This window comes from Morchella sextelata, assembly GCF_020137385.1.
Source record: "Morchella sextelata strain SCLS chromosome Unknown scls_1, whole genome shotgun sequence".
In the NCBI taxonomy this organism is placed as follows: Eukaryota; Fungi; Ascomycota; class Pezizomycetes; order Pezizales; family Morchellaceae; genus Morchella; species Morchella sextelata.
The window spans coordinates 1,965,720-1,990,388 of NW_025408616.1; the positions used below are offsets into that span (position 1 = coordinate 1,965,720).

General features: G+C 48.8%; 7 protein-coding genes across 7 annotated transcripts; 3 read left to right on the forward strand and 4 right to left on the reverse strand.

Annotated features, from left to right (window-relative positions):
* Nucleotides 1-2,306: 2,306 nt before the first annotated feature.
* Nucleotides 2,307-3,167, reverse strand: H6S33_000491 (uncharacterized protein; the record flags this gene model as incomplete). The annotated part of the gene is made up of 2 exons (XM_044831874.1): nucleotides 2,307-2,831; nucleotides 2,952-3,167. The coding sequence occupies 2 exons, from the start codon at nucleotides 3,165-3,167 to the stop codon at nucleotides 2,307-2,309; spliced, it is 741 nt and encodes a 246-aa protein (XP_044700050.1).
* Nucleotides 3,168-3,550: 383 nt separating this feature from the next.
* H6S33_000492 (uncharacterized protein) lies at nucleotides 3,551-4,753 on the forward strand (the record flags this gene model as incomplete). The annotated part of the gene is made up of 5 exons (XM_044831875.1): nucleotides 3,551-3,625; nucleotides 3,697-3,788; nucleotides 3,846-4,446; nucleotides 4,504-4,657; nucleotides 4,713-4,753. The coding sequence occupies 5 exons, from the start codon at nucleotides 3,551-3,553 to the stop codon at nucleotides 4,751-4,753; spliced, it is 963 nt and encodes a 320-aa protein (XP_044700051.1).
* An 846-nt stretch (nucleotides 4,754-5,599) lies between these two features.
* Nucleotides 5,600-6,854, reverse strand: H6S33_000493 (uncharacterized protein; the record flags this gene model as incomplete). The annotated part of the gene is made up of 7 exons (XM_044831876.1): nucleotides 5,600-5,733; nucleotides 5,799-5,980; nucleotides 6,050-6,164; nucleotides 6,347-6,380; nucleotides 6,542-6,569; nucleotides 6,737-6,744; nucleotides 6,822-6,854. 7 exons carry the CDS (start codon nucleotides 6,852-6,854, stop codon nucleotides 5,600-5,602), a joined length of 534 nt encoding a protein of 177 aa, XP_044700052.1.
* A 343-nt stretch (nucleotides 6,855-7,197) lies between these two features.
* H6S33_000494 (uncharacterized protein) lies at nucleotides 7,198-7,431 on the forward strand (the record flags this gene model as incomplete). The annotated part of the gene is made up of 1 exon (XM_044831877.1): nucleotides 7,198-7,431. The coding sequence occupies one exon, from the start codon at nucleotides 7,198-7,200 to the stop codon at nucleotides 7,429-7,431; it is 234 nt and encodes a 77-aa protein (XP_044700053.1).
* A 919-nt stretch (nucleotides 7,432-8,350) lies between these two features.
* H6S33_000495 (uncharacterized protein) lies at nucleotides 8,351-9,787 on the forward strand (the record flags this gene model as incomplete). Its single annotated transcript, XM_044831878.1, has 6 exons — nucleotides 8,351-8,665; nucleotides 8,794-8,817; nucleotides 8,887-8,940; nucleotides 9,024-9,113; nucleotides 9,177-9,600; nucleotides 9,666-9,787. 6 exons carry the CDS (start codon nucleotides 8,351-8,353, stop codon nucleotides 9,785-9,787), a joined length of 1,029 nt encoding a protein of 342 aa, XP_044700054.1.
* Nucleotides 9,788-11,563: 1,776 nt separating this feature from the next.
* H6S33_000496 (uncharacterized protein) lies at nucleotides 11,564-13,944 on the reverse strand (the record flags this gene model as incomplete). The annotated part of the gene is made up of 5 exons (XM_044831879.1): nucleotides 11,564-11,757; nucleotides 11,814-11,979; nucleotides 12,037-13,128; nucleotides 13,182-13,345; nucleotides 13,407-13,944. The coding sequence occupies 5 exons, from the start codon at nucleotides 13,942-13,944 to the stop codon at nucleotides 11,564-11,566; spliced, it is 2,154 nt and encodes a 717-aa protein (XP_044700055.1).
* A 1,544-nt stretch (nucleotides 13,945-15,488) lies between these two features.
* Nucleotides 15,489-17,461, reverse strand: H6S33_000497 (uncharacterized protein; the record flags this gene model as incomplete). Its single annotated transcript, XM_044831880.1, has 7 exons — nucleotides 15,489-16,008; nucleotides 16,060-16,514; nucleotides 16,564-16,719; nucleotides 16,775-16,979; nucleotides 17,050-17,161; nucleotides 17,235-17,357; nucleotides 17,419-17,461. The coding sequence occupies 7 exons, from the start codon at nucleotides 17,459-17,461 to the stop codon at nucleotides 15,489-15,491; spliced, it is 1,614 nt and encodes a 537-aa protein (XP_044700056.1).
* Between the last annotated feature and the right edge of the window lie 7,208 nt (nucleotides 17,462-24,669).

The window sequence follows — 24,669 nt, forward strand, 5'->3', positions numbered from 1 at the left end:
TCAACCGGCCTAATCCTACATCCGGCCCTGACCATGGGGGAGACTACATGTACATGTAATTGGCCAGATAATGAGCGAGAGGCTAAGATAGCTCAATCACAACATAGAATCTACCACGAACCCACTGGCCACCCTCTTGTAAGTAAGGTAAAGCTTGGATGATTATGCATCGATGATGATAGAAGAGAAAAGAAAGCGGGACGCCAGAAGAAAATAAGCGGAGACAAGTCTAGCTACTGAGGACACCGCAATCCCTATGACCTGTCCTCTGTCATGACCTCCACCGCGTACTTTAGCCACAACCACATGTGTCCTTGTCAACTAGCCTGTGCCACAACGTCTAACTCGATTATTAAATTGCAGAACAATTGTCTATTTATCGATTGATTGATTAAATACATGCAGGTGATTGATTTGTTCGCCGACAGCAGCGAGGGGGCCAAACGTGGGTTGCTCGCGTTCTCTAATCTACTCTATAGTGCGTTTTAATTTGACATCACTTAAAAGAATGCATCCCTTCTAGTCAGCGGTGCCCCTATACGACAATTGCCTCACCAGTCAACCTCCTACATAAATTGAGTGGCAGTTATATCTATAATGAGACGATAGTTATGTTCTCTTAGATACATATGATAGGCCTCTCGATCTCTTCTACTTTCCTGCTTTCTCTAACTAGATCCTCCTTATATCTAGGCTACATTCACTAGGCTACCGTTCCCCCCGCACTCATTACTTCCAGATCAAACTATCAACGGCTCAAACCCACAAAGTATTTAGTTCCTATTATCACCCTACAGGCGAGACTGAGAACTAAGCACCCCGTCGGTGGTGTTGACGCACCTATTCTGAAAGTAACGAATGGGATCATACTTTCAGGCCCCGTAACTTGCTGCCCATGACCTCCAAAAGAGCTAGAGGGTCTAGTTTTGTTTTTGGGCGAGCTAAGAGATGCGTCCGCAGGAAAAGGGACGAATACAAGAGCTGGGGCTGGGACAGGGACAGGAACAGGAACATCATCCTCATTCAATCTCATCTTGTTTCCTCGGCAGCTTTCCCAGGAAAAAGGACGGGAAGAGAACAAGAGGGACGGGAACGGGGCGGGGACGGGGACGGACAGGCACAGAAACCTGAACGGAGCACGGTGGTGGAAGAGCTTCTTTTATAGCTGGATGAGTGGATGATGCCAAGCCCCAGTGTAAATAAACTGGCCAACAGTGCAGTTACCTTGCTGAAGTTAGCATTAATGAAGTAACCAATCAATCAATTGCTAAAGTTAGCTTCATGGCGTATCACTCGCGGTTAGGCGCTCCTCTCTTGCAATTGCTTCGCTGTTCCATGCCGTGGACAATGGTACATGGAAACGACAACGAGGCGGAGTTCATAGAGGAGATGTTGGGTGGAGATGTACGTGTAGATTAAACTTCCAACTCTGTGTGCCTATATATAATGCCGCGGGTGTAGAGAACGTACCAGTCTTCATGAGCAGAGGATCTTCGTCCCGCCAGGTTTTCGGGGAAGCAAAAGTAGAAAAGCAGCCCCTTGTTGAAGTAGACCACCAATTGGCCCACACCAGACAGTTTCCTTCCCAGTACTGGCTTCGAGGACGGCTAGCTAAGCATGAGGGGACTTAACAGAGAGTATTCAGAAAACACGACAGAGTTAGAAACAAACGTGACGCTCAACCACAAAGCATTCAAGGAATTGAGCATCAGCTTGGGACGCGATATATGATGCGCAAGAAATAGTCCAGCCATCTCTCACACATTAGCGTTTGTTTATAGCAAAGCCAATGATAGTCTAGTCAGCTCTTTTCCTCGCATTGTGATGCTTGGCCCTTGTTCACACGTTCCTCAAGAGCCCAAAAGACGCTCGTACCCCAAAAGATAAATCTATAATCCAGGGATCCCATAACCAAATCTAATCCAAGTCCAAGCCCAAAACCAAAACCCAAGAGGCCAATTGACCCCCAAAAGAGTAGATCTCCTGTCTCTTTGGATCCCTCGGCCGTACCAGCCCAAAGACCGATAGAGAGGATTACAATTCTACTAAATTTTTATTAAAGATGCTGTAAGCGTGGATGAGGGTATCAATATCTGCAATTTCGCGATATAATCAGCTGGCCCGCCATTATTGCCGTAAGCTATACTTTACATGTGTTTTCCCAACACAGACTCCCAGAACTCCATTAAAACCCTCCTTTTGAAAAGGAAAAAAGTAAACAGGGAAACAGGACGAGGGAAAAGAAACAAAAAAGGAAAAGAAAGGAAAACCAGACCGAAACCAAGCCAGCAAGCCTCCAACCCACCTCAAGCGCCCCCCAACCCCAGCATCCTCCACGCCTCCCTATCCCTCGCAACAGCCCTCTCCCTCCTCTCCTCCCCACTCTCCTTCCCCTTCCTCCCGCCCACCACCTCCCCCACCAGCGCCTCCGCCCTCTCGCCCACGCCCGCCAGCCCCGCCAACACCTCCTCAATCTGCCCCACGACCCTCCGATTCTCCTCCGTCTCGCGGCGGATCTTCTCCAGCTGCTCCTCCATGCGCAGGCACAGCGTCTCGCGCGCCTGGTGCGGCCGGTACTCGTTGATGAGGTGGTGCATGTTGAAGAGGATCGTCTCGAGCGCCGCCGTCTTCTCGTGGAACTGCTCGGGCGCGATGCCCATCACGCCCACGAGCTCGAGGTAGTTGAGCAGCAGCGACTGCGACAGTCGGCGAAGCTCGAGCGTGCGGTCCAGGGAGAGGGCCTTTTCTTTGCCGTTGGGCGTGGCCGTGGTGGGGTCGGGGTAGAGCTGCTGGATGCCGGATTGGGCGAGGGAGGGGTAGATCTCGGGGAGCTGTGGGGGAGTGTGTGCGTTAGCATTCCATTTGCACTCTTCTGTAGATATATATATAATATATAGATCATCATCAGATTAGGGAAGAAGATATGAAGGGGCATATAGAGATATACACACCGTCCAAGTCTCCCCAAACGCGCGATACCCCCCCTCCGGCAGCGGCGGCGGCACCAGACACTTCAGCTCCTCCGGCAGCAGCTCCGCGGGCGGCAGGGCCCCATCGGCACCCCTCAACTCCTTGAGAGCCGCGAGATTCTCGGGCGTAAAGTGCGTGAAGAACGTTGGCGGCGGGGGGAAAGCTGCCGAGAGCGCACCGGGGGGTTGTTCGGCCATTGCTGTTTCTTTCTTTTTCTTCTTCTCCTCCTTCTTCTTCTTCTAGATCTTCTTCTTTGCGTGTGCGGATGTGGACTGTGGTGGTGGAGGATCTCGGGGGTGCGGGCGATGCTCGTTATTCCGGGCGTTGTTGTGTCGTGCGCGAGAGCTTGTCCGCCGGGCGGAGGAGGAGGAGGAGGAGGAGCGCGCGCAGGGAGTGCAAGTACGGCTGCGGCGTACATGTCAGCACTATCATTGATACCTTGCTGGCCATGCGCAGAGCTTCGAGACAACAGATCTGAAATCACACAGAGCACACACACCGCACGCACGCACACACACAGCATCTCACACGCAGAACACCCCCGATATCTCAAGGAGAAGGCTCGCAAAGGGACCTCGCAATGCCCGGGTCCGCCACGGCAAAGGCCCGCTACCACGACGAGGGCACAATGGGCGCCTTCCGCCGGTTCTGGCAGGTCCGTCAATTGAGTTAAAGCTCTATCTACTTCTACGATATGCAATGCTAATAGCTCTGGGCCCTACATAGAGATCCTACGCGCCAGACTGGCTCGGCGTGCTCATGATCGCGCTCGAGAACCTCGCCATCACCTTCTTCGAGCCCTTCCACCGCATGTTCAGGTATTCCATACAGCCCCTCCCCACCCACCGTAGAAGCACAGACTAACTCTCCAACAGCCTCGACAACCGCGACATCCAATACCCTCACGCCGAGATCGAGCGCGTCCCCGTGCCCATGCTGCTCACCTACAGCATCGGCTTCCCGCTCCTCATCATCACCCTCTACACCCTCCTCACGCCCTCCAAGCACCTCAGCACCCCCTCCCGTCTGCACCTCCTGCATGTCTCCCTCCTCGGCCTCTGCATCTCCCTCATGCTCACCACCTTCATCACAGACCTGATCAAGAACGGCGTCGGGCGGCCGCGGCCCGACCTCATCGCGCGCTGCCTGCCACGCCCCGACACACCCGAGCACGAGCTCGTGACGTGGGAGGTGTGCACGCAGACGGACCACCACACGCTGCACGACGGGTTCCGGTCGTTCCCCAGCGGGCACAGCAGCTTCTCGTGGGGCGGGCTGGGGTACTTGAGCCTGTTTCTGGCGGGGCAGTTGGGCGCGTGGAGGAGGGGCGCGGCGATGGTGAAGGTTGTGGTTGTGGGGCTGCCGGCGGTGGCGGCGGTGCTGGTGACGGTGAGTCGGACGGAGGATTATAGGCATGACGTGTTTGATGTGTGTGTGGGGAGCTTGATTGGCATGGGGATGGGGTATTTTAGCTATGTGAGTGTCTTGCCCTGGCTCAGGTACGGTGGGTGAGTGCTAATGTGTGTGTGATAGCGACGGTATTTCCCGGCCCTGACGAGCAAGCACTGCGATGTGCCTTACAAAAGAGGCGAAGACGACGAGCACGGCGGTAAGGGCGACTCGAGGGGCGATTTTGAGATGCTGCCGCGGCGGGTTGACAGCCCGGACCTGGAGATGGGTGAGCCACGTTAGTAGAAAACCAATTAACAATCTTGCCCTCCTCTTTTGCTTATCGTGGATAGGGCCGAGAACAGACAATGACGAGTGGGGGTTGAGGGGGTAGTTGGGAGGGTAGTTTATTGAAAAGCATAGCATAGCATAGCATAGCATAGCGATGTATGTATTTGGTGTTTTTATACTGTTATAGCGTGGAATTGATTATGCCCATTGCTCTGTGGCCGGGTTGGTCGTTGGTTTATTTATGTCTTGCTCGTTGTGTTTTGTTGTGGGTTGGCCGATCATTGGTCTTTAGCATACAATGAATGTAGTTCTTGTACCGGTTGGTTCATGGCACATCACTCGCAATGGAATGGTGACGCAGTTGGGGCGACATGTCAATCACCAGGAACACAACTATTTTTGCAACCATCAGCCACTCCCGCTCTATCGGGAGAATAATCTCTTATGTTTTCATCCGTCAAGTCTTGAGATGGATTGTTTACTGAAGTTGATAGAAGCTTTCGATAGAAAAAAAAGAGAAAACCATAGACAACAATGACAATTGCAAGATATCTCTTGAACAAAACCGCCATACAGACAATACTCGGCTCTTAAGATAACCTCGAACTACTAACTAGCAACCTAGTTACCGTCCCTTCCCTCTTCCCCCGTCCCCCGTCCCCCTTCCCCGATGAATCTCAAAAAGGTGCTTGATTGATCACAAAACAACAAAACTCCTTAATTCCTTATCCAGGATGCACACACCAGACACACAGATGGGGGGAGACTGTGACTAAAAGAAGAATGAAGATACCTCACAACGATAGGAGACAGAAAAAGGAAAACGGGAAACAAAAAACAATAGAAGTAAACGCCAGTAATGACCACACACAAAACCAACTACCAAAGAGCTCCGAACCACAAAACGTCCTTCGGGAGTGAAAATAAATAGTAATTAGCCAATATAAAGTCAGACCTCCATTGTACCAGCAGGCTCCTCATCTCCGGAATCAAACGATCCCACAGATGACATGTCATCATCGCTTTCGGACTCGTCTGTGGCAGCATCGGCAGCTTCTCTGGTTGCGTATTTGTTGACGTACTCTACCGGTACACCTCCCGTTAGCTCTGGAAGTATTGTCGGGGTCGGAAACCACACTCCGACTTACCCTTAACCTTGATGTCGTACTGCCTCGGCTCCCTCATCAACAAGGCCGCTGCCTCTCCGTTTAAAGGGTCGGTAGGGTTAGGGTAGCGCAAGAGCTGCGGTAGGAAAACCTCAAAGATATTGATCATGTCAAACATGGGAGACCATGTCTGGTTGATGACGTCAAGACACACGCTTCCGCTTCTAACCTCATTACCGCATCAATTCTCTGTTTCCTTTCTGTATTCGGGGAAGGGGAGAGTTTGGACCCACAGCTCGTCAATGTTGGGGTGGAAGATGCGGTTCACGAAACCGATCGAAGGGCTCTTGTAGGGGTACTGGTCGGGGAGCTCGACGTGCACTTTCCAGTTGCCACCGGCGAAGGGAGCTATACAGAAAAGTATGTCAGTTAATTGGACTCGTAATCTGCCCGGCAGATCTCCCCCAGAACGGCCTCTCCGCCCCTCCGCCCCCACCATATCCACCATTCTCGGGGGTGTGCGCGCGGTGCGGCGGTTGCCATTCGCACCACCGGAGAAGCGCGAAATTGCAGGAGAAAGTGGTACATACTCTCTTCAGGACCCTTGAACCGGACATAGAATTCCTGCCTGCGTCACGTGAGAAATTGTGGAAGTGGAAGCGAGAAGTTGTTTAAGGGGTTGGAGTTACACTGCGCAGCGTGTTAGTGACGTTATACGAGGGGAGGAGGCGCAAAGCTCCCCTTGATTGCGGGGGTGTAGTAGGAAGCTTACTGTTATCGTTGACTAGGGTAACTTCGTAGTCACTCATCAAGCTAGAAGTAGTCAATATCAGGGCCTCGCTCGCTTGTTTCGGAAGCTTCAAAGAACTTACAGCCTACATGGAAGGTAGTCAGTCAGCAAAGATTACCAAAACTAGGGGGGAAAGGGAACACAAGTTGCACAACGTCTCGGGAATTGCAATGGACGGAGTGTGTTGTACCTCATGACCTAGAGATGAGCTGTCAGTACGGTGCAGTACAAAGTTGGTGGAGGTGGAGCAGTCCTCGAGGAAGTCTTGGACCTACATCAGTTTCTATTCTTCTTTTTGGGGAGCTCATGGCGGGCAGTTATGGTAGTGTTTGAAGGTCGAGAGTAGAGTAGAGGTCGAGGCGGGGGGTTGTATTTCTAACTGTCAGGTTGGTGATCAGTTGCGGAGCGAGTAAGTAGTAAGTGGCGAGGAGGTGGAAGGGTGGTGGTGGTCAAGGAAGAGCGGGGGGGGCGAGACAAGATGAACCGATAACACGGGTGGCTAAATCGAAGGGCTGGAGGTGCAAAACAGGGTGAGGGTGAGACCTGTCACGATGTGGGAGCGGGGGGGGGGGGATGGTAGGCCGCTAGAAGGGTGAAGCCGGAGCAAGATCACGGCAGACGTAGGGCAGCAGACGTACCACAGCGACAACAATGGGAGAACAGAGAGGCAGCAGGCAGGGTGGTGTAGGTACGAAACAGCAGAAGAAGAAGAAGAAGATGAAGAAGATGAAGAAGAAGAAGAAGAAGAAGAAGAAGAAGACACACGCAGACGAGGGAAGAGGAACGAACAAGGTAGAGAAGAGGTGGATCAGTTGGAGCACTTGGAGCACTTGGAGCACTTGGAGGAGAAGAGGAGGAGGGGTTGTCACTTGTCACAGCGATTGATTGATATGGACGTATGGATTATATGTATGTAGAGTATGTACCTATGTACACATGAGCATGCACTTTCTATACCGAGTTACACTGCAATCTACACGGGCAAGTGGGAAGCGAGCGAGTGGATAGCAGAGTCGAGAGCGCGAGTGGAGAGCGGAGTGGGCAGCGAGGGAGGCCCGCAGTGAAGTGGAGAGGCCGTGATGGGAGGGGAGCCAAATTAACAATGCATCCAAAGTGTCAGGTGCACGCGGTCCACAGGCTTTGGATCTCACTGATGGTATCCAGCCAGGTGTGATAGATAGTTACTCTACAGTAGTCTTCTATCTGGCAGCCCACTCATCCTCGCCCATGCCCACTCCTTACTCACTCCCTGATACTCACTGATGATCCTCACTAATATTATTAACTCTGCACCGTATATCATGTAGTCAGTCCCATGGTGTTGGGGTGCATGGCTCTATTTTGTTACCACTGCGAGTCTGTTGCTCTGTTTTGTTGCTGCGCTGCTCTGTCTCAATGGTGGGGCAACTCGGCGCCACATTCGAACGCCGCATTCAGCAGTCAAGCACATGGTTCCCGGCAAAAAGGTTTTTTTCTCTCGGTCATGACTGATCAGATCCATAGATCCTCAACCAACGGGCCGAGGGATGCCGTTCCCCTGACTAAAGGAGGGAAAGAGAAAGGGAGAGAAAAAAAAAATTTAAATTTCAGAAATACAATCATAGCTTAGTAGTTAGAGGGGTGCCTGTGCCTGACTCGTACGGGATTCTGACTGATTTCAACCCCTACAAATTTAAAGCTGCTTTTCTTTTTATTCCTTTCTCTTTCAACCCCAAACTCTACACCACAGATCTTCAACGCCCAGTTGTAAATACTTTCTTTCACGCCCCCTTATATTGCACGAAGCTATATTATTATATCCACAATGAGTTACAATGCAGCAGTAGCCCTCACCCGTCTCGCGCTCGCCCGCCCAGCAGCAGCGCCTATTAGAGGAGCCTCCTCTCTTCTCCGCAACAGCAGCACCAGATGCTACTCTTCGCACTCGCCCATGGCCCCCGGTGCCCTCCCGCCCCGGAAGAAGGTCACCATAAACTCCCTCCGCACCATGCACGCCAACAAGGTCCCCATAGCAATGATGACGGCTCACGATTTCCCCTCCGGCCTAGCTGCCGACCAGGCACACATGGACATGATTCTTGTGGGCGACTCATTGGCCATGGTAGCATTGGGAATGGAGGTGCGTGTGGTCATGGCCCATCACTCGGGCCCGTTCCGTCCCCTTTTCGTCACTCGGGCCCCACACCCACACAAAACACACACACGTTAATTAAGTAGCTTTGCTGATCATTACCACCCACTATCTAGGATACGAACCAATTGAAGCTGGAGGTACTGAATATCCCCGATTAAACCCCCCTAATCCTGGAAGATTAAAAATGTAGACGAATGTTTTATTAGGATATGCTTCACCATTGCCGCGCTGTCTCGAGGGCTGTTAAATCAGCTTTTACCGTAAATCTCCCATCCTCTCTCTATATATAAATATCATAGTAAAAAGAGAATAAGACCTAATCTGTAATCATAATAACCCACAGATCGGTGACCTCCCAATGGGCTCCTACGAAATCTCCCCCGAGCATGCAGTCCGCTCCGCCATCTCAATGATCCAAGATGGCCGAGTAGAGGTTGAACCCCCACATAAAGCCAAGCTCCCCATCCTCTATACCTCCCACTAACAACATACACAGTCCGTCAAGCTCGAAGGCGGCGCCGAAATGGCCCCCACAATCTCCCGCATCACCTCCATCGGCATCCCCGTCCTGGGGCACATCGGCCTCACCCCGCAGCGCTCCCACGCCCTCGGCGGCTTCCGCGTTCAAGGTAAGACTGCCTCCAGTGCCAACAAGCTTCTCACCGACGCCCTCGCGCTGCAAGCCGCGGGCTGCTACTCGCTCGTTCTCGAGGCCGTACCCGCGCCCGTCGCGGCGCTCATCTCGTCCAAGCTACGGATTCCCACGATTGGGATTGGCGCGGGAGGTGGGTGTGGCGGGCAGGTGCTGGTGCAGATTGATGCGTTGGGGAACTTTCCGGAGGGGAGGTTTATGCCCAAGTTTGTGAGGAAGTATGGGAGTGTATTTGAGGAGAGTAAGAGGGCGATTGAGAGGTATCGAGGTGAATTTTTCTTTCTTTTTTTCGGGCGGTTTTTGGCAGAGAGGAGTGCTGACTGCGTGGTGTAGATGAGGTGAAGAGTGGCCAGTATCCGGCGGTTGAGCATACATACCCGATCAGTAAGGGCGAATTGGAAGAGTTTGAGGCCATCGTAGAGAGGCGTTCCAAGGAGTTTGAGGTAGAGGAATAGATTAGAGTAGAGTAGAGATGGGGTTGTTTAGTCTAATACCTTTCGATTGTTATATTGCGGCTTTCTGTTTTGTTTGTGTGGTTTTGTTTTTGGCTTGTGCGTTGTTGTAAATCTTTATCGTTGGGAGCCACAATGTCTTTTTTTTTCCTTGCGTATTGTTTTAGAAATTTTTTTTCTATTCCCGAAATAGAGAAGGGTGTTGAGGGGAGGCAGCTAGTCGTGGACTTTAGATTAATCCCAATGTATGTACTGTACTGTATACGTACTATACTATGAATCGATATGTACTGATTAGAGGTGTCTCTGGTGTTATCGTATCGTGATGGATGAGGATGATATTCAGTGTATTGTAAGCAAGCTGAGAAAGAAAGGAAGAGAAGAGAAGAGACCGTAGCTAAGCTAACCAAAGAAACAGGACAGCGAGACAGGACAGCAAGACAGGACAACAAACCCTCTTTACATTAGACCGACCCGCATATGAGCAGCCAACGACTATTTCAACATCTGCGAGTGATTTTCTGTGAACCAGCCACTCTCCGTCATTCAGCAGTGCATAGCCCCTTCAAACCAGATGGCAGCACACCTACATGTAGTCATGTTTCTAGGCTGTGCACCGCCTACACAGTGGGTTAGTGGTGTAAATGTATCTCCAGGCCCCCAGACTAGGTACGGTGTTTAGTTAAACCACGGTAAGTGCTTGTTTAAATACTCTCGTCTTGGAAGATTCCTACTTGCTATAAATTCGTAGTTCACCTCCACCCCCCCACCCCCTTTTTTTTTTTCCTCCCCTCGAGTCTCCTGGTCTCCTGATTTCAAATTTTTTGAAACTGGGAAGTACATGGCTCTATCTCCCTCCGGTTTCACCGAATAATATCTCGGCGAAACATACTCATTGTACGAAAGCTCTTATTGCGCCAGACTTTGTTGGTATTGGAATGTTCTGGGCACGAGACCAAGTGTGGATAGAAACACCACCACCACACGTGTTCACTGCTGATGCGAGTGATATTTCATGACTAACTGATCACCCAAACTCAACCCTTCTCTTTCTCTGCACAACACTAGGCATGGCACCCCAGCCCAGCACCATCACATAATTCGACATCATATCTACAACAAAATACCTTGAGTGGGGATAGCAAGACGAAAACATCCACTTACGTCCTTCTACATCTACAGGCTGTGGCGCCCAGCTAGCGCGCGATCACAGCCCTACATTCGCCATACTACTCATCGCATCTCTGTCCTCGATCACCACTCTCATCTCTTCAGACCCACACTATCCTCCCGCTAACTCTCAACCCCCATCATCTTCCTCACCACCTCACCCGGCAGGCCCCACGCCATCTCCATCCACACCCTCACCACCAAACGATACACGGACTTTTTCACACTACATTCGATTCATGAAACACTCTATTCATTGGACCCAAAACTGTAATATCTATATCATCTTAGGCATTTATCATTATTCAAGAGCTCATGTCTACGAGCAAGCTAATCATTACAAAATACACATCTTATCATCGTCTCAATTAGTTACGCCAGCCATTAAATATGCCATCTTTTCATCCACGCCCTTCGTTCAACACCAGCTAATGCCCCATAAGAAAAAAACCGCTCCCACCGTTTTAAAACACCCGAGAAGCAAAACAAGACAAAAAGGAAAAACAAAACAACAAATAGAGAGCAAGAAAACACAAAAGGAAACAAGAACGAGCCAGAATATCAACAGCCCTGTAGCTCAAGACAGCAAATCAAAAACAAGGGGACTAATTAATAGCTCTCTGGTAGCCCTAGGCTCAAGAAGTCCGGAACATCATTGCTCGAACAACTCCAGTCACGGTCATAAGCTTTCGCCGGTAATATTCCAGCAGCCATGCCCTTTTTGTAGGACCATTGAATAGCTTTCTCGGTGTCCCATGTCCAGTACATCCATCCCCAGCCGACTTCAAATGCGTCCATTTGTGCTTTGGTCTCAAGTCAATAACCGTCGCGGAAATACAAGGTTGAATAAACAACATACCTATAGCAAACATCTTCAAAAACTGCTTGTATTCAGCTGTGTATGTCGACGCGTCTGCGTTTGCATTTTCGCAGGAACAGTCCGTTCCACTGGGACAGCTAGGTTTGGATACTGCTGTGCCATCCGTAGTGTTCAAGGTTCCCTCCCAACGCGAGCCAACACCAACCTATACTTCATTAGAAATCACTCGGCCACTCAAGTGAGAGTACAAATTTCAACTCACATTATTCAAATACGGCGTGCAGTCCGTATCAGCCTGTCCCCATTCACCAACGATAGTCGGCCCGAACCCCGTCGATGTATTAAGACTCTCTGCCAGCTGCTGGCTCCATCCTATACAGGCAAAATTTACCTTCGCAGTATGGCTGGCAGAGAGCTGGCCTACGTTAAAGATGACATATTGATGCACATCCAATACCATCTTATCAAGGCCATCGAATGCACCTTTCCATGAGGTTAGACCTCTAAAGCCATCGCCGAAAATGATGTAGCCCTCATACCCAGCTTTCCGGATAACAGCATGGGCCTTTGTACTCCAATCAATGACCTTCTGGGGATCAAGATATATCATCTTTGGCTCATTGACGAGGCCATACATAGTGACTATGTTCTTGTACCTCGGCTGCGCGAAAAACTCTGCCATCCCAGCGTGGAGATCTAGTGTTTTCTGCCCATTGAGCTCTCCGTCGGTTCCATTTAGCCAATTGATTGGCCCAAGTCTGCCACTGTGATTCCATCCGTTTGCTCCTCCGTACACACTGTGCAAGTCAAGTTTGACCCTCAGTCCGTACTTTCGGCAATACTCAATTGCACGGAGCAGGTATCTCCATCCAACATTTGGGAGATATGGATCTCCAGTCTCTGGGAATACAGACCAATACCCAAATGGAATACGAACATGGTCAAGGCCAGCATCTCGAATCCCTTTGAATGTGGCTTCGTTGACAAATGTTGAATAATGTTTTTCGACGGTTTCTTTTGTTTTGCTCTCACCGAGTGTTTTGGTCAAGGTATACTCGTCAACGACACCATATGCCGAGGAATATGCGTCAAAGAACGATGGTGTAATAAACGGTTCAATGATGAGCCAACCTCCCACGTTCACACCGCGGATAGGGTTTGTCCCAGCTTGGGTGCCATAGTTCCATTTTTCGTTCAGTGCCGGGACGTTGGGGTTGGCTTTCGCGGAATCATCAAAATCATCAAACAGCCCCATCACTGAGAGTCCGCCAACTTTTTTATCAGTGAATGTCAGGTTGAAATCTGTAGTATCGAGCCAAGTGAATGGGTCGAGATATGTTCCTTTATACTCGCTCTATTTGTAATCAGCATCATGAATTCGCATTCGATCCAGTGGCAATGACTAACCGGAACACTATTAGGGTCAATATTTGAAATGTCTCCAGAAGAAGCCCCTTTTCCAAGACCAGACTCATCCGCGGAGCTAGTTGCAGCCTTCTTCTTTCCGGCAACTACAACACCGACTGGAATCAAAATGATGAGTAGCAGTATCGTTATGCCAAGCAGAATCCCTAATTATAGTCAGCCCTTGCTTCCATTTATAACAATTTATATTACAAACAGGAACCATACAGAAGCGACGCCCGCATTTCCTTTTCTTTGGCGGCGGCGGTGGTGGTGCACTGCGACTTCGGCTCCTTCTCCCTCTCAGGCGCTCCGCAGCTTCCAAGTCCTCATCATTGGTGCCGTCAATGGCAATCCCATGCCTGGACTTCCGTTTCGTCCTGCTCTTCCTTCTAGGTCTTTCGCCAAGGTCACCGCCTCGATGTCTATATTCGTCCTCTGTGCTCTCAGACCTCACGACCCGAATAGTCTGAGCGTTACCCCGCCGACCCTCACCCCGCCGACCCTCACCATGCCTGCTCTCCCCACGCCGGCTCTCCCGACGTCTACTTTCCCCACGCCTACTCTCTCCGCGCCTACTCTCCCCACGGCCAATATCACCTCGCCGACTTTCCCCTCTACGCGGCCTTCTGCTCTCAGCCCTTCCCAGGTCTCTTTCTCGGCGCCTTTCGCTCCTTATTGCTGCCGCGATCTTTTCCCGTTCAATCTCATCATAGGTCGAGTCGTGAGAGTCATCCCTTTGGTGTGCCAATGCATACCGCGGCATAGTCGTTAATCGTTAGTCGTGATTCGTTATTCGTTAATCTCGAGTCGAAGTGGTAATAGCCAGGGTTGATCCCCCTCTCAGGAATGCTCGAAGTTCTCAATGCGTATATGACAGGTTGATATAGTGAAGCAGAGCTGCAGGCAATTAACTACCACCACTACCACGCAAGGCAAGGCGGATCGAGCTACCTGCAGTATGGACCTGCAGTGTTAACCTCCACTGCAGTGAAGGTCCCTCCTAGCAATGAAAAGCAAAAAAAAGAAAAAGTTGAATATGCCAACTACTAATATATAGGAGGCCCAACCAAACAGCACCCACGTAATTCGTGAAAATACGATAGCAACAGCAGCAGAGCGAGAGAGCAAACGCGAAGCGAAAGACAGAGGCGTGAGGAGTTACGGAGGGAGGGGGAAAGGGCAAGAGACACACGCGTAATGCCAAAATACCAAGCGGCTTGGTGGTTTATTCCTCCTGCCTATGCCTGCCAGCGAACAGGGAAGGGCAGGCAGGTACAAACCTCTAGATGTTGTTTTGGTTGGACGGTTGCCATAGGAACCGATGCAAGCGACCAACCCAGCGGCAAGCAAGGTAGATCTCCCAGCCTAACTCAGTCTGTCGAATCTCGGCTAGCATCCCTGCCACTTGCGAGCCGCGACTTATCGACGTCTCTCGGCCCCTCCCGATTGGCCCACGCTTTAAAGTTGTTCCTGTTAGAGCCACGTGCAAGCGTCATCGCGGTTCACATAATATATTTCACAAACACGCAAAATCTCAAACTCTACCTCACCTCAGCTCAGCTCATATCCTCAGCTCACCCTTTTCTCCCCGCCTTTCACTCCTAATTATGCACGGTTGCCAAATTATCAATATATTGGTTTTTGACTTCGTTTTCATTCATGTCACTAATATATAAAACCAAACAAGTCGTCAGACTTATGTATTTACAATGGATAGGGGGGCTTGGGAGAGTAAAGAGGGAGAAGAAAGCTTCGAACAAACAGAAACTAAGAAAGAGTACTCCGAAATCGCTTTCTCGCCCGCCCGCCAATAATGCTTTTTGGTCCCGGCCATATAAAAAGAAAAAGGAAAATCGGGTAAAATAAAGCTGACAAAAAATTTCGTCTCAGTCAACTTCATATAGAAAAAAACCATAAGGAACTAATAAAAGGCCAAGGTCGAAAGGGGGGGGGGAAAAAAGAAAAAAAAAAGTAGAAACGTGCGCCTTCTAGCTTGATACACCATAATCCGTCCCGACCACCAATCACACCTTCGCCTTTCGAATTTAAAGGGCGGGCTTGAACGTAAGCGGGAAAAAGAAAGAGAAAGAAAAAAAAACGAAAAACCTTGAAAAATCCAAATTAATGCAAAGTCAAACAATCTGCAGCCTCCCACACGCCATGTAGATAAGTGAAAACTTTAGGAGGAAAGAAGGGATATATAAAGCATAATAAAAAATGATGGCAAGTCAATAAATATGAGGGAGAAATGCTGAGAATAGACTAGATAAATCGTTTCCATATCGTTGAGCTACCATGGGCGAATTGTCAGGCAATGACAACCCTACCGCCTTCTCTGCTGGAAAGAACCCCACGTTCTTGCGGCTTCGGGCTGGATGCTCTTCCCCTTTTCTTTGACAAGAACCCCAGCATACCAGAAGGCTTTGATTTTACCGGCGCAGATTTATCAGCCAGATCTGACCACGAACCAGTCCCGTCCAATGTGACCGATACCCCACCACTTGCCGACTGATTCCTGACCCCGTGCCTGGCCTTCGTCCCTGCGGTTGGTGGCCTTACCGGCGTCGGCCGTTCAGGCGCGGTTACTGTCTTCAACAACGTATGTGGCGATGACGTGACCTCTCTATTCCCATTGCACTTGGTCGGTATCGGCGGGGAACCCGAAGTCGGAGATCCCACCGTTGACTTCTGGCTCTTTGAGGTGGCGTTTATTGAGACAGGGCTGCCCGTGCCCCCTGTCACGCACCCAGCGGGGAGGTTCGAAGGTTTTACCCAGTCTGGCGGTGGACCCACAGAGTGGGACTCGTTATCAACAGTACCGGGGTAGCTGCTGAACTATCAGTAAGTACTATCCTCATCAATGACAAAAAAAACATACTTATCATACGCTACTGAGGTATAATCAAAGGGCTCAAAAAGCGTCTCTATCATCTTGTGTAGTTCCTCCTCCCTAATTTCCTGTGCGGTAGCATCAGGCCTTAATACCTCTCTGGGCCTCTGTCTTCGTGCTCGTGCTTCAAGCGGTGCTTCCTCCAATAATAGCTCCTCCAGGTCGTATGTCGCGTCGAAATTCGTCTTATCACTTGAGGGCTTGAATACTGGTTCGATCTCCTTCCTTTCCAATGCTTCGAAATCCAAATCCGCAAAGAAGACATGGTTGGTGAAACTTTCATATGTCAGAGCGCCTATCCTTTTGGAAACATCCGCCTGCAACAGACTCCGTATTGAGTCCATGCAGGTATTTGTTACTGCTGGTTTCGTAACTGCGTATACAGGGTTCGCCCTCATGATTTCTCTCGAAAGTTCTATGTGGGTATCGGAAATAAATGGCCGCTATTTCGTGTCAGAACAAAAAACCCTCCGAAACCAAGGAGAAAATTACCTTTCCGTAGATGCACTCATAGAATACGACTCCCAACGACCACCAGTCCACCTCCGTTCCGTATCCCGTTCCCGCATAAACCTCTGGCGCGAGGTAAGCCAATGTACCTGACTTGCTTGTTAATGGCCGGTCAGGGTGGATATCCGACGCAACATTCTACCATTCTAAAATTAGCTACTGCCTATTCCCCTATAAGTATGGGGAGCCTTACAAAATCCGCCAAATGCACATGACCATCCCCGTCGAGCAATATATTGTCGGGTTTGACATCACGATGCACGATACCTCTCGAATGGATATACTTCAATGCGCAAGACAATTCTGCCATCCAAAACCTAATAGCATCCTCCGTAAAGGTCTTTCGCGAGATGTGGAAACGCAAATCTCCACCATTCATCAAATCAACCACAATGTACCTAAAATTCAACCCAACCGTTAGGATCCACCGAGTTCCTATAAGGTGATAGATGATGTTGAAAAACATACAAGTATTCGATATCCTGGAAAGAATATCTCAGATTGCACAGAAACGGGTGGTTTAAATGCTCCAACATCCGTCGCTCCCTGATGATATTCCGGACACTCTCCGATCGAACCACTGCAATTTCCCACGCATCAGCCCAATTCCACTTTCCACACGTTCTCTCCCTCTCCAAGCAGCTGCCACACACCTTCATCTTTCCTGATGTACTTGAGTGCGAACGTCAAGCCCGTATCCTTCCTCTCGACAATGCGGACCTTCCCGAAAGCACCCTTTCCCACTACTCGTAACAGGCGGAAATGATTTAGGTTGACTGAAAATTCTTATCAGTAGCTGAAGCTTCGTCGGGCAAGGAAAATACGGGTAGAACAAACCCTCATCCGTGAATACAACGGGTTTCCCGCTGGAATTACCCATGGTGTCTTTTTCGAGCTTTCTTGGGTTATTGTATCAACGCCAGACTGGAAATAATTGACCCTTTAATATCTTGTCGCCTTTAGATTCTTATTCTTCCGAGCAGTGTACCCGATTGTCTTGCGAATTGCTTTTGCACAAAAAATTATGAGAAGAGGAAAATGGAATAGAGGATTTTCCTTAGGTGTGCTTGAGTGATCGGCAATGAGGTTTCGAGGAAAGGGAACACAGCAACGGAAAGTAAGAAAAGAGATAGAAACAGGGTTTAAGAGATAGTCGTCGGAATATGAACGGAGAGAGTTAAGACTCAGAGAATCCCGGGGAGGGAGCAAGTGGGTAAGTAAGTAAAGAAGGAAAGGAGACTTCTAGAAGTTCTGCAGAAGAGAGAAGCAAGAGAAGGAAACCACAGAAGAACGAGGTGGGGTGCGGTGAGCAATTGGGTAGGTAGTGCAAATGGTTGGCCAGGAACGGAGAGGGTGCCAAAAGGGCAGAAAATAAGGTAGGGTTGTTGTAGTAATAGTAGTGAGTGGTGTGTGTGTGGGCAAGGCTGGCAGGATTATCAGTGTTGTAAGGACAGGCGGATGAAGCAAAGGGAAATTCGGCTTTGGTAAAGAGAAATGCGAAACACCCGTACCGGTCAGTTTCTCTACTTTCGGGCTTTTCGTTGTAGGCGACAAATAGATTAGAAAAAAATAAGTCAACCCCAAACCGAACAAGTGTTCCAAAAGGCTGGTTATGGGAATGGGTTCACGCGATTTATTGGGGATCGGTCAATCAATCAGGGAAACAGGAACACTCCGCCGAGGGAAAGCGTGAGTCGTCTATATGTAGGTACGGGTTTTTTCCAACTACAGTTGTAACGCCTGACTGAGTGAGGTTGTGAGGGATGGATGGGGGGATTGAGCAAGCAAGTAAGCAGCAGTTTTGCGACTGCTGGGATCAAAAGGAAGCAAGGAGAAAAGCAAGAAGGAGAGGAGAAGTCGACGACGTCGGTCTGCTCCGTATGTAGGCAGAGTATTATTGGATGGTATGGTACTACTCCAGAGCACGACCTATTAGGCTTGCTTGTGGGGACTCACTCTATCTAGGTAGAGAGCTGCTAGGGGAAGAATGAGTGCCTTTACGTAGGAGGTGGTCTAGATACTCTTGAGGCTAGGTAAGATGCTCAGAAAGAGCTCGTGTGGGCGTGGTGGAGGCACTGAGGGTGTGGGTGCCCCAAGACGTAACAACCTACAAGGGCTTCGGATTGTTGACGGTTTCATGGGTGGGGAAAGCAGAACAGACAGGGGAGCCCAGATAGAGGGGTGCGCCCTTTCATGACGGTTCTTTCTGCAGAAGAATTAAAATCTACCCCCTTCCCTTCCCTTCCCAACTTCCCCCACCCGGTCCAGCCCTTTCTTCCTTAAGTTCCTTCCCCCATCGTATCGTCGGCCAACTCTCGAAAGAGTACCCGTCATGTCAGTACTACATACAATGTACATGCACCTACTCTACATACGTCGGCGGTGAGGATTTGATTCCAGGTTGGTTACTTTGGGTCACCATCGATGATCATCATACATACCAAGTACTATCCAGATTGGATTTCTATTTAAATACAACATCAATAGAGTAACAGTAACATACATACATGTAGGCAGTACCCACTTCACTTCACTCCACCCGGCAGTTTTGTCTTCTGGAAACCATATTCCTGGCTACCCACATGCGCCTTTCTACGTACATACATATACACGATCTTTTTGTCATGTACCTATTTTTTTTATTTTATTTTGCTATATCAATCCATTATTACTATTAGCTCTTAAATGTTTATTTTACATACATACACACACACACCTCTTCCCCACGCGATCCCGGGTTTCCAAGATGATCCTGGGATGCCACGAGGTCGCCGTTATTTTTCCTGCAAGACACCGCACGATTTCGCGGCCAAGAAAGAGAGGGCAAGATCAGAGCAACAGAGGCCGAAACCACCGAACGCCATGTTGTTGGCGACTCAGGGTGCCTTGAGATTTGAGACTGCAGCTGGGGAGTACCTACTCAACCGAAACTGGCTGATCAGTTTCTCAGCCTTCCTTTGATTGACGCCCAAATAGCCTTCTTTGTGCAACTTTTCCTCTGGAGTAGGCACAGAGATGGATACATCCCGATTCTACTAGTATCTTCCTGACGTTTTTGAACTGGGCCATTATTGCATACACCCAAAATCATGAGCTTGGCGTATTTTTGTATGGCATGCAATATCAGTCGCGTCCACAAACGTCAGGAAAATACGAGTACATGAGTAAGTATTTATGTATGTAGGTACTATGTAGCCTGTAAGTAGGTGCTCCGGGCAGCGGTCAGTCCGTCCTCACGCAGTTCCCACGCGGCTCGAGCGTGGGAAGGGAGTTAAATGGCGACTGGGTTACCCCTCCCCTCGTAGACAGGGGTTGGAGGGTCACACCTCATCAATCCACGACACGCTAGAAGGGCAGTAGAAGCGCCATGGAACATCTGGAAAGGGAAATTGTAGGAAAGCTAAGCCGAGCACGGATGCACGCACAACACGAAGCGCACTCAAAACAAAAAAAAAAAATAATACTCTACCCACATGTAAGCAGAAGAAAGATGAGAGGGGAGGCAAGGCTGCAATATATTATTATACATACGTGCCTATTATGATAGTATAGCAGATGTCAGCTATGATATTGATATAGAATATAATATATAGGTAAGCCCTTTTACTGTTTCTGCCGTTGCGGCCATTTTGACTTTGCCATAAACCTTCGAATTCCCATGTTTCTCCCCAAACTCATTCACATTTCACAGCGTATTAACATGCCTACATGTCAAGCAACAGGCTAACAAGTAGTGTACCCGCTTAACTGCATGCAAAACATATACATGTATCAAAGGCTGCGGCTCAGAGGTGGAGCTTCCAACTGACTGAAAGGCCCCAGCCATCTCCCCTCAATACAAAGGTAACCTGCTTAGCAAGGTGATCCAGGGCAAACACTTTGTATGCAGTGTGCAGTGCGCTTCTTCACACCGGTTTAGAGTGCCTATGTGCTCTACCGTGCCCCGCATGGAAGGAAGTCAGGACGAAATAGCAGCATCATTGGTAAAATTCCCATCATCCATCGCGTTGGTAACGAACCCGCGATCTAATGCAGCAGAAAACCAGCCAATCTTTGAAGTCCATGCTGTCAGCTTCCTCCCGTCGGTACCAACTCCCGACTGGTTGAACATCACTTGCTGGAAAGGAAAGGTGCATAATACCGGCTTCTTGCCCGGTATATACTAGAGTGAGAACTCTATGTGCTTGCTTGCCACCACCAAACTGAACTCCGGGTCCAACGCCGCACTGGATGTGGCAATCAAAGCTTAATTCTTGCCTGCCGATTCCTGCCAAGTAGAGTAGTATATACTAGCCAGAATACCGTAGGCTTCCCGAGGTGTGAAGGAGACAGCCCTAAATCGTCAGTCAGTCTAGTGTGCTCTGCCATGTTGTACGAATGACCACCTGCAGATTCAATTGATACTACCTGGAGTAAGTAGAATATCAATTGAGGTGCTGTAAGGTAGCCGACCAATTTCCGTCTGTGTAGCTGTCTCCCTGCCGTTCTGATAACAAAATCCAAGAGCACAATCATCATCGGTCAAACACCAAACCGGATCCGACCATACACTGTTTCCAGCGTAACTAAGAAAAGCGTTCGTGGTGGCGCGGATTAAGGACTCCTCCTTACTACATAGCTCTAACTTAGTAACCCTCTCTACATACTCTCAATTGAATTCGCTAAACGCACAGACCGCCGCCGATCTCTTATCTTGGCCAGCACCGGCGGGTACTGCCATGGACAGGATCCCATCAAACACCCCTTCCTGTTCCTAAATATGGAAGGACCTGCTCAAGATAACTCTTTTAGCTTAAAATGCCTATGCATCCATAGAGTTTGAGCTTGTGGTATGAATCCGTATGATGAGGAAATGGAAGGAGATGGGAGAGGAAGAAAAAAAAAGCCATATATGCAAGGGGACTTTGACCTCTAGATGAGGGCTTCTCGGGTAACAACAACGGCATTTCGACTCTGTAAAAATTCGTCATCTTGCGCTGCACTGCACTGCACTGCACTGCGCTCGCAAGGTGAGGTGAGGTGAGGTGAGGTGAGGCACCTGTTTCGTCTCGGATACTTTAATGTCCGCTGGACTGTATATGTACCGACGTTTAACGCATCCGATATCTGTCGTTTCTGATACCTAGATACCGGTCCATAAACTTTCATTCTGGCCTCCTACTCCTTATCCCCCCTCCATTTGTTCGGTTTTTTCGGCCGGTCGAAAGGCAACTTGCTGTATCGGACTCATCTGTTAATCGAATTCAAAAGTGAGACCCCTTTACCCGATCGTTTCCTACCCCAAAGAACTCTAGATTCCGATCTGCTCACGGTGCCACAATAGGCCCAAGCACCACAAGATATCTATCCCCTTTTTATTGTTGGTCTCCGAGTGGTTTCTATTGGCCGAACGGCGCTTTCCTATGACTTTTGTAGGTATACCGGAATTCGGCCCGAGGCACAAAGCGCCACCTTCAGTGGCCATGAACCAGCGCAACACCCAAGAAGAAAGGGAAAAAACACTCCTGCTTGGACCATTTCCCACGATGTCAGATTCTTGTCTGCAAGACCGCATACTCTAATATAGTACCCCACAATTCGGCAAGCGGCGTTGTCATATTATTGGGTAGGGGTTTGTATATTTAGTAACCTTCAATAGTAAGATTGTGATACGTCTCAAGGTTTTAGATCCGGAGATTAATCTCAGCATCCCCACCTTACGTTGAGCTGAGAGAATCACAATATCTCACTCGATACTGATTACTGAAGTGGGTTGCGTCGCGGGTTCTAACGTAAATACTCGTAATTCTAATATTGTGGACGTGCAACGGAGATCTTTGTTCCTAATGCCTTTTCGCATTACCGCGTATTCATTTCATTGATACCTTTACATCCCATCTCTAGGTCCGTTGACAAGGATGATCGTGGCAAGGCAAGGTAGAGAAAAAAAGGGGACTTGTATGATTGGTATGTTCTCTGCACGGAATCAATAACTCTCAGGTAGTAATTCAGGAAGATAGCGAGTTACCTGTGTAACAGAAAACCTTGTCGGCAAGCCGATAAGGTAAGTCACGGACACTATTCGGGAACTATTCTCAGGGTCACGGTTCATCCATATCGGTGGTGAGGGCCATATCAGCTATCATCTCCGCCAGAAGGCACCCGCCCACGACAGCGCTAGTTAAACGCCATGCTCCGAGCACGAGCGCGTCAGCTTACAATTAAGTTTGTCAGACCCCTAATAGCTCAACTTCATATAGGAACTAAGACAAGTATTGTAAATATTACCTACTTTTTGTCTCTAAGCTTTCTATATTAGGTCAGGATCTCCATATTCTTTCAAGCTAGGTAGGTTTAGCTCATAATAGAAGTGTTGCCTCATAATTCCTAGGTAATGAGGACTTGGTCTTTCTATTATGTACTCTACTTGTTGCAACGAATCCAATCCCTTCCACAACTGGACTACATGTAGGAACAGAATAGAACAGAGAAATATTTGTTTCCCTACGGGGGAACAGTTTTGTTTTTGGTTGCTTCTATCCTATCGGATAGCCAATAGAATAGGTTCTGTCGCTTACGGGAAGTCTTTCAATAGGCTCTACAGCTGAGCACCAATACATGCAAGAAACATGCCTTAAAGTAAGTTTTGTTGGCATTATCTGATATATGACAGCTGTGATTTGACGAAGCGCGAAAATTAAACGCTTGATAGACATACCTAATTTACTGTCTCAAATACTGCAGCTTTCACTCAAGATGCATAAGCTAAATTTTCAGGAGAGCCGTTTATGCAGGTAGCATCCAGCCGTCAGTCTGTTGGTTCTTATCCCTCGTATTAGCTAATGCAATCAAATACCTATACTTAAATGTAGTATACATCTTAGTTAGTGGAATATTCTTCCATTCGTTCTCTTAAGTACCCGTGCTGGTACATGCGGATACGGGTAATGCACATAGAAGTAGAGTACCAATTATGTAGATATGCGGGGTGGTTGGGCGCCGGTCAATGGATATTTTCATGGTCCCAGTGTCTTGGGCTCGGACATACATGCGTACTTCCCAGGTCCAACCTCCCCGTATTGGCGGAAAATTAGGCGAAAATTTCATCTTCAAGCTTTCCGCTGAACATGGAAAATCCTGGTTAAAACTCGATTCGGTCGATCAATCAGGTTGAACACCAAACATCTGTTAACTAGTATTGATGACTATATACTTAGTATGCCTTTCCCCAGCCTAATTTTCGGTACGTTAATTCAGCATAAATATCAATATCACATACTGTGTTTATGTGTATCTATAATGCCTCAAAGAGGAACACATTAGTGCAGAGCAACGTTTGCCCCCCCCTCTCCCGTCATATCACCTTAGACAACAAGCCCAATAGAGCAGTACTTGTATATGAGACTAATTTTTCCGGTTACCCCTAGAAACGGAAAGGGTAAATTCAACCATCGGCCAGTCGAAGATTGAAACCACGGTTCACCGCGGCGATCTCATGTCTTCTAGGGGCTCCCTTCATTATAATCTGCAAGTCTAGTACCCTTGTTATTTCTGCGCTTGCCATGTCGGTCGGAATACCGAGATCGAGAAAAGGGAGCGCCGAACCGGTTACACAGGGGTATCTTGATTATCCTGGCCAGGAAAATGATGTAGACTTCTTCAGGTATTTCCTGTGATATGTTAACTAGTTAGATCACCAATCTACATCTTCAATATGGTCTCACGTCTGTATTAGTTGAAACTTAGCCTTGCCATCCGTGGGGGTCGATATAGGGGAGATGCAGGTGGCTTTGTATCATCTGATATTTCTCCAACTCCAACAAGGCCTTGGGGTATTGTACGGGAAATGTATGAACCAGGCGTTAATTATGGGGTCCTTTAGTGGTGGCCGAAAGATATGTAGAAGACGTGGGGGCAGGTTTTACCTAGTGAAACTCCAGATTCAGTGCGTCATTCTCTAGTGATCTTCATACCGAAATTTCTTTGTATAGAAACGTGAAACGTACGCCAGTGTGTTTTGGGAGCCAGTTCAGCATGTTGTCTCGACCAGAGTCAATTCCTAGACATTGGGTAAGACTACGGGTAAAGGAATCCACGCATGGACGGTGA